Source organism: Scomber scombrus, chromosome 14, assembly GCF_963691925.1.
Source record: "Scomber scombrus chromosome 14, fScoSco1.1, whole genome shotgun sequence".
Lineage (NCBI taxonomy): Eukaryota > Metazoa > Chordata > Actinopteri > Scombriformes > Scombridae > Scomber > Scomber scombrus.
In genome coordinates this window covers 10,210,768-10,220,168 of record NC_084983.1, presented here as the reverse complement: position 1 = coordinate 10,220,168, position 9,401 = coordinate 10,210,768, and the positions used below count along the sequence as shown (strand labels likewise).

The window sequence follows — 9,401 nt, the reverse complement described above, 5'->3', positions numbered from 1 at the left end:
CTGTCACTTTGACAGGTTCAGACAGCTCTGTTTGTTCTTTCATGATGTTTGAATTGAGAGTTCACCTTTCAGATCTTGATGTTTGGCCTCATACCAACAGTTTGGATGGGAAACACCTGCTTCCTGACTGAGATTAAACACCATCCACACCTGATACTCCTGTGACCTACCTTTTTTGCTCAGCACTGACACAAAAAGGGTTAACGACACATTCAGTCATACCGCAGCAGCTCCCTTTGTGGTTCATGATCAGCCATATTTACACCTCATGAGTCACTCACTCACACATTCAGTCATCATGTTAGTCGTAGCCTAGAGATGATGTTTATCGAATGTGATGTGACATCCATGCTGAGCTGTTCTGAGCCTGAAGTCTCTGAAGCTTAGCGCCTCTCTGTTTCACAGTTGCATGTGACCATTTTGAAAACCACACTCATACATATAGGATCTCCACAGCAAATTACACTACTTGGAAAGCCAAATGAGCAGTGCTTAAAGTGCCAAAATTACAACCGGTCTCATAGTTTGCCTCTTGAACTATAATCAGAGCATTAACACTTGTGTAACACCATCTCTGCCTCATCAGAAGAGTCCAAAAAAATTTCCTCGAGGTCTTTCTACTCCAAAAGCAGGTTATCGAAATCAATTTGTATCCACTGATTTTTGCACTGCAGCTCTTGATAATTGTCTTGCTACTAAAGCTAATGCAGCGGGTCTCAGGTCTCAGGGTCAGGCTGTTCTACTTACTTCTACCTTTCACCAGGGGCAATCCTTCCTCACCCGCAGCCTTTTGTAGCATCACTTCATGACCTTGAATTGACATCATCCTGCTGCATACAAATCAAAGAGGCCTAACGTTGCATCAATGCCTGAACCAATTTCTCCTAAGATAAGAAGCTGATTTTACGTGTTTAAATGTAGTTCAGAGCCAAATACTCAATAGGACAAACTGCTCGTTGGCCTGCTCTGTGTCTGTGTGGTTATCTGCAGGATTTAAAATGCCACAAACACATCATCTGTTTTTCTCACATTCCACAACTCCTCACAATTGTTGTCCTCCTCCTTTATTTTGAGGTTTATTTGCTGGCATTGTCTTTTGAATGGGGCGTGTCACTTGGGAATAACCTCAGGCCTGACATGTCTTCCTGAAATTGTATGCAAACCAGACATCTGCAAAACAAAATAAAATCCTCCCCCTCTCATCTAGGGCTCTTTTGTAAGACACGATTGGTCAAAATATAACTGATGTGAAATCATAGTTTCTCCAAAATAATGGTTGATCCTGAGATGTGTGACATTCGGACTAACTAACAAAAGCATGGTAATAAAATGGATCTGCTCTTTGGAAAAAAATAGATTAAAAACACTTTTTAAACACTAAAAACACAATAAATAATAGCCTTGGGTCATGTTTTCAGACTATGTGAAGAAATCTGTTTTACCACACAGAAGTGCAATAGTTTGTCTTTGTACTTTTGCTAAGTGCTCCACTATGTTCACCAGCTAGTTGCCAACTGTGTCTGTTTGCTGGTTGGTGCTGAGCAGGTACAGGGGGTTACTCAAGCTGACAATGGCCGAAAACGACTCTATGAGAGTGGAAAGAGAGAACCAAAATGGTAAAGTCGCAGCCAAGTAGCTAATCAATTTGACAAACTTGCTATAAAGCTCCACAAACCCGAGGGAAAACTCTGTAAGTTCAGTTAGCCTGCTTCTGAACATTTGTTGTGCTACCTGTGGAGGGTCTAGGGAAACTGTAGCAATGTAGACAGAACAAGTAGTAGGAGTCACTAGTGCTGTGATAAGGACATGCTGTCCTCCCTCACTGGCTTCCCACTCACTAACACTGCATGTTATGTTGCCAAGCAGCAGCTCCACTCCCAGAGACTGGAGGCAGGCGACATCTTTTTCCACCACGTCACTCAGATGAGTTAATGAGTTTTCTACCTTACTGGATTCACTAAATGTAGCATTAGTTCTAGCCTGATAATCAGAGCGATTGTGATTTCATATACTTGAATCACTGAACAATTCAGATATGAGGGCAGTGATTCAGAGGTCCAGGCTACTGTAGTTCAGCTCGAATTGGTTGAAATTTGTACAGTGACAAAACTGTATGGACGTCAGGGGCTCACAATGTGCTTTTTGTGGTAGATTTGTCGAAAATGTTCTTCTTTTGTCCCTCGGTTGTCCAGTGTGCAATGTTTATGTTTCCTGAATTTTGAAAAGACTTTCAAATGACCTGTGGGCGTTAATGATGCCGTCTGCTGTCTCCACTGGAGCAGTGAGGGCTCCACCCGTAACAGTTATGTGCCTTGCTTAACTGAAAGGTCGTAGCTGCTGCAGGGGGGTGAAGGTGTTACATCAGCTTCCTCTTTCACATTTTCCCAGACAGTCTACGGATTCAAACTGGCATCTTTCCAGTCAAAAGGCCAGTTCTCTAACCTCAAGTCTATCGTCGTCCATGTTATGCCCCTGTATGGCAGAAAAGTACATTCCTCTGCAGTGAAGCCAGAGATGTGTTGGTGTTTCCACACTTTAATTCATTAATGCCCTGATGGAATGAGAAAAAATAGCTCCTGTGTCAAAAAGGTCGGACACCACTGCTCGGCTAAAAATCCGCTGATTTAGGCTTAAGATAAGGATTATAAAAGGTAGCACTGAGTGATATTTTTGCTTTAGTGTGTGGAATATTTCAAATGTGACAAGTGTGTTTTCCAATTGCATGCATTTCCACTGCTTTCCACACTGTCAGAAGGAAATAGAGAATATTATCTCTTCTACCTTAAAACTCAGCCCAAAAGTCACATAGTGTTCGATTTAACCTCACATTTACATAGTTACGCAACCTCATTTCTGCAAGTAGACAAGTCAGAGTCTTTTACTGAGCAGCTTTACTGCAGTGCTAGAAGGGGTGAAGTACTGTGCCATGCTCATGCTCATGGATACCTGCATAGAAAAAGAGGGAAACTGTAACTTTCTCCTCTCAGGTTTGTCCACCGAGACTTAATAACTTTTTCTTCACAACCAGCTTCAATAACTGCTGCTGCAAATAACCAGCGTTTCTCTGCTGCTCTGATCTGACATCAATCACATCTCTCAAACTGATCAATGAATCTTTTACAACACCCTTTTTAATCAGATTTATTTAAAAAAAAAAAGATCAATTAATGATAAATGAGTCATAAACTAATCTTGAGCCATTTAACTGATTAATTAATTAATCATTAACAAGTTACACTTCACTATCATCTGATGAGCAAAAGCTGATAAGATTGCAAAGTCAGGGAGTAAATTATACACATTGAAGTTTGTTGTCTCAGTCAATAAATGATAAAGTAGATGTCATCAGTGCTGCAGTGCACTGCATAAAACATTTGTCTAATTTAACTTTTTTTGATGATGCCCTGAAAAGAATGTAGAGCCTTAAAACAGTCATTCCTTTTAATTATGAGGCAGCATCTAAAATGACTGAGCCAGAGGAGGAAACATCTGGAGTGAATGATGAAACTGACAATAATCTTTCCTGTTTCTTTGAAATCATCATCTTGTGATGATAACACACGACACAACATTTAAACACAAATGTGTAAAAATTGTTTAAAATAGGTGTCCGTTTTAAAAAGTAGTGAAAGGACACAAAAGTTACATCACGTTACATGAAGGCACCCTTGAGATAAACTTGAGCAGATGTGTTTGAGAATATGAAGAGCTCACTTGTGCCAAAGCACACCAGTCTGCTAGTGTTGAAATAAATATTAGTGTTGAAATAATAAACACTTTCAGGCAATTATAATGATCTTATCTCCACCTGAGACGACAGCCTCGCAGATACTAATGTGCTGCAACTTTTAATATTGAGGGCATTATAAAAAACTAATGATTGTAGAAAAACCAAAAACCTTATGAAGTGTTTAGTATAATGGTAGCAGGAGAAGTATGGCTGCATAGTGATCATTATTTGGAAAGTAATAGTTGCTCAATTGTTTCTGTCTCTCTCAAAAATGTACAATATACCAATTTTCCCCCTGTATAAATACTTCATACACAATTTCCTGTTAACAAACGGAGAACAAGGAGGAAGGGAAAAGGAAGACTTTTTGTTTGCCCTTCCTCTGTAATAATCACTCCTTTTTTGGAAACACTTTTTTTTAATTTCATCACCCCTCTGCTCAGTCTTGACCTATCCTCTTTCTGTCCTCCGTCACCTTCATTTTAATCGGTGTTTGACTCCATCTGGATTCTTTCTTTTTTAAAAACAAACAGCTCTTCTAATGCCTTCTCTCTTCCTGTCATCTCTTTCTTCCTTTACTATCTGCTCTCTCCTGCTTCTCTTCTCCATCTCTGGCCTTTTTCTGAGTCAGTTCATGCTGAACAGCTTAGTCGGCACTCAAGCAAGACCACAGTATAAACAAAACCCTGGCAGGAGATAGTGATCCCCCTCGTTTCTCTTGTTCCATCCACCCAGATGAAGTTCAGCCAGGAAAAATCCAGGCTGTATCCCCAACCCTTTATCGTACCCCCACATCATTTTCTCTCCTCCCACTTTTCTTTCCTTTTCTTTTTTTTTTTTTTGGTGACTTTATCTCATCCGCTTATCTATGTATAGCTCAGGTTTAAGCAAACAAGGGAAGGTATTATGCTGTGGTTACCTGCAGAAGTAAACTCTATGGGTTGCTATGCACATTTGTTCATATCTGACTGTTTACCTATTCTCACACACCACCCAACATGGTGACTTTGGCACAATGTGCGATCAATAGCCTTGTCAGCAGATGTCAACCAAGCCTGCTATTATCTCAGTTCGTCTATTCATCACACAAGAGACTCCTTTACAGTTAAATTGAACTTTATTTCAAAATCATTGTCGTTATATGTATCAAACTCAAAAAGGAAGTCCAACATTTGGATTAGGAAGAGTAAACAGAGCATCTAACTGCAGCTTTTGTTATGAAGCAGGTACAACACACATGACTGTTTGTTTTTCTTAACCCTTTTTTTAGAAATCAGGCACTTCAACAAAAACACATCCTTGAAATGGGTAATCTGTCTGACAGAGCAGTTAGTTCAATCATTACCATACATTTAGCGTAAGCAGGGAGCATTATCAAAACTTTTCTCAGTGGCACATTCGAGGACACCCTGCCATCCAATAATTGATAGCTACATTGTGAGAAGAGAGAAAGAGAGAGGCAAGTCATCTATTAAAAACTCTCAAATTTCAGGTCCTTGAATGCACCAGTAGGTAGAGCCTTGAGAAGCATTACCATGCGGCAGCAACGTAACCATTAAAATGAAAGCTAAAGGTTGAACGTGATGGATTACCTCTCTCAATCAAGTCACCAACTGAAGTGAAACTACTGGATATGCAGAGAGCTGTAAATCAATCCAATCCTTTGGAAAATAGTTAACAGTAACATAAAGCACATTTGATTATAAGATGGAAACATGCAAAAACCACTGGAATGCTGTGTAAAATGCACTGTCTAATTGTTTTACTTGTTCTCTCTATTAACAAAAGTGTGTTCAACATGACGTGTGTGTTGTAGTTTTCATATGTGCACATGATCTCGTTGGTCCCTGTTTTGGTCCAGTTTAGCCTTGAAAATAGTCTGGCCCCTTTTTTCCTCATGGCCAAAGGTAAGAGTCAGAGTTTCTTCATCCTCGCAGACTGGCCTTTCAGAGGGCAGAAGGAGGAGAGTCTCATGGGTTCTCATTGATGATCTGTCTGGGTCGTCCATATCCTGTCATGCCAGCTTGAGACGCTCCTTTGTTCGTGCCCATTTGCAGGCCAATGACATTTTTGCCCCCACTCAGCTGCTCATCTGAGAAATCTCTCCTGTTCTCTTGGGACTTCCTGCACACAGACAAACACACAACTCTTCTTAGTCCAAACCTCATTTTCAGTCGTACCAACTTTCCACACAGAGACTAGCTCGAACATGAGGAAAAAAAGCTCAAACTCACTTAAAGAACCAGCTGGGATCTCCTTTGTAATTCCCATCACTCTTCGTGACGGCCAAACTACCCAGAGCCATCAGGGTCCTCTGGACTGCAGCCAGGTCCTTGCCTGAAGACACGCACCAATCTCAAATGAACAAAGCGCACAGCAAATACAGGGAAAAAGACACTGCACACTTTTGTAATAATTCAGTAGAGGCCTGCTGATTGTCTTACCTTCAAAAAGGTCTACAGTCTGGAACATGTCGGTTTTGGTGACTCCGTAGTTTTCTGCAGCTTTAAGAAACATGGAGATTTGCTCCATCTGCTTGAATGCCATGCCGGAGCTCTTGATGGTCTTGATGGCCTTGTTGGCTCCATACAGGCTGTTGATGAGCTCACACAGCACCTAGAGACACAGAGAAGGAGCAGTTCCTTCTTAGTATGCCTGCACACAACACAGATTAGAATGAAGTATTTATATTTATTCGACCCAACACTCACACATCCATCCTTGAGCCAGTTTTGGAAGCCGGTCTTCCCTGCCTCAGGCCTGCCAACTCCTGATCCGCACTGCATGACGATCCACTCCACCAACCTTTCCTCCAGTTCCGGGTCGTATTTTTTATCAATCTTACTCTGTACCTCACGGCTGAAGCCATAGGCGGGTCCTTTGTTTGCCATGCTTATCCTGTTGGGAGGGAAAGTTGGTGTTAAGATAGGCAACTGGCCCAGCAAACTTTGCTCCCAGGCAGCATATTATGTCCTTTTCAATATGGGTATTTAATAGATGTAACAGCATTCAAAGCCTTGTCCTGCTCACACCCACAGTCCTGGCTTGCAGTCAGAGCAAATAGTTTTTTAGTCACAATCTCCTAATGTGTGCATGTGTGTTTGGGTTTCTGGTGTGTTCTGTTTTTGTGAGACATAAAGGCAACAGTGAGGACATTTAGGCTTGTGACATTTTTTCACGAGTAGTGTAGTAAACAATCATAATTTTTACACTTGTTTGCACATTTGGACACTTAGCACCAGGGAAACAGAAAATTGCTAAATGTCTTGAGGAATTTCAGCCATGCTGTCCACTGTAAGTAATTATGGTTGGCCTATCGCACTTATTAATGCAGCATGGGTTTCCTGTCGGCCTTAGCAGAACTGCTCAGCTTCCTGCATCCTGTTTGCTCATTCAGCTGTCACTTCCTTCCTCCCACTCTGACAAAGCTAGCTATGTGTATACAGGACTCTAAACAAAATAACATACTGCTGCTCACCATGGCAACTGCTCTTACATCAAAAAAACAAAAAAAACGTAATCAACCCCCATGAAATTGTGAAATGGTACGTGGTAACTGTCACACTGCAGTAATTGCTTTTACAGATCTGAATCACTGAGTTACACAATTCAGTGACATTTCTGAATTTCAAGGAAAGCAGATAGTATGGAGATGTTTATAGCTGATAGAAAAATCCTTCCTAAAAACTTTTTTCACTTTATTCTTGTAGACAAACTGGGTGTAATATAAAGCAAGTACATTTATCCCTTGAGGGGAAGAAGTCACACCTACTGCATCATTGCAAAACAGAGACTTGTCAGTCTTACACAATATGTGCAGATAGTTTGACAAATCATCATTGTGTCCAACTGCACCACACTGGAGCCCTAACCCTAGCCCTGCCATAGATCACACTTGTGTTCTCTGTTCATTGTCTGAGGTCGCAGTGGTTACATGAGCACGGAGGGGAAGGGGGGCTTCTTCCTGTCTGCTAAACTATTTCAAAACCAGTTTGTCACAGCAATGGCGAGGGTGAAGTAAATATCCAAACATCCGACCTCTTGAACAGTGTGTTTCTCAATTTTAGGAGTTTCATCTGCGGTGTCTTGACATGACCAGAGAACATCCAGCAGCTGCAAACATTAAATTTATCTCTGCCTGATGTGAGTGAACAATGAAGGATGATGAGCTCAAGAGATTTCACTGTTTCAGATGAAATCTTAGCCTGACCTGCACTTTGGTCCCTGAACTACACGTTAACTACTTATTGTATTGGTCATGTTGCCACATCTCTGGTAAAGACCACTGTTCATGTCTGCGTATCTTCCTATATCTAAGCATAAGTACCACTTGCAGGACTAAACTCTAAAGTAGAGTGCAATCACACACACACACCAGGCCAGGACATTCAAGCAGATTGCATGTGTGCAGGTGTTTCAGCGTGTGTTTTGGACGATTTTTCAGTCCAGTGCACTTTAAAAAATGAGCAGGGAGCGGCCTGGTAGTTACTGGGAACATCTTGTAATCACAGAGTCACAGCTTCACCCCCACCCCTCCGGAAAAAGAGGACGTCAATAAACAGTTGTGTGTTGCTGAGGTGATTTGCAAATATGGAAACTAAATATTTACAAAAGCACGGATGTATTGCCCATACATGTTTTGGCAAAGTGGTAACTATGGTAACACATTTTCTTTGTCAATCATTATACTAATTGACAAAGCAATATTGTATTAGCTTTGTCTGTCTTTTAAAACTCGCCGTGGCTCAGCGTCAAATGATAATTAAATTGAATGTGACTCAATGATTTAGATTTCGATTATAACATTTTTGTTCTGCAGCTTCTGTGATTGAACCTTTGCTCTCTGGAGGACTTCAGTGTTATTGTTCAACATGTTGCAACAGATCAAATTAGCTTTCTAGTTTGAGTACTGTGACTATGTGTGACAGTTGGCATCCACTCATGACTGTACAACCTTCGGGCCAAAAAACCTCCTCAACTGCTGTATGAATCACACTATAATCTTTTATTCAGATATTTACTGTTATTATTCAAATAATAGTCAAATGAAAACTACTACATAACGTATACACAATCTTCTCCATCCATCCTACACTTTACGTTCACACAGTGGCACTTTTTAATACCCGACTGCTGCCGTATGTGCAAACTTTCCCATCTACATTCTCACAGAGCAGCTCTGGTGATATTCAAGGGTTAAGTGTCTTACTCAGACACAGCTCCAGTTGTCATTCTCATCTCCCGCGTGAATTCTTAAAACTTAAGTGTCATAATTTATAAGCTGATAAACTTTCTTGTCACAACAGCATCTGCAGTTACTTCCTGTAACTCATTGTGATTTCATCAGTGACTCATTTAATTCAACAAAGGTTTAAAAGGTCAGTGTGTACTACAGTGTTCATAGTCATGTTCTCCTTTATCTTGTGGCTGACCCTGCCTGTGAGTTCAGTGCTCTGTGTTACTACCTCATCACTGAAGATGTGAGAGCAGTACATACATCACAATGTAAAGTCATAGTCTCACAGTCCAAAGCACATAAAACTTTACCATGTTCCATAAATGTGACAACACATGTGAGAGATTCATATAGAATTTTACTGCCATTTCCTGAACCAGGGGCCTGATGTTGCAGGGTATTTATTAAACTAGAAAATGACATATTATTAGACAG

At 40.8% G+C, this 9,401-nt stretch overlaps 1 protein-coding gene across 1 annotated transcript; it reads right to left on the bottom strand.

The window, feature by feature from the left end:
* Positions 1–4,828: 4,828 nt before the first annotated feature.
* On the bottom strand, positions 4,829–6,628 carry LOC133993769 (transgelin-like; the record flags this gene model as incomplete). The annotated part of the gene is given in 4 exon segments (XM_062432833.1): positions 4,829–5,854; positions 5,965–6,067; positions 6,175–6,346; positions 6,442–6,628. Coding segments are annotated over 4 exon segments (609 nt in total). The 3' UTR covers positions 4,829–5,700.
* Positions 6,629–9,401: the final 2,773 nt, after the last annotated feature.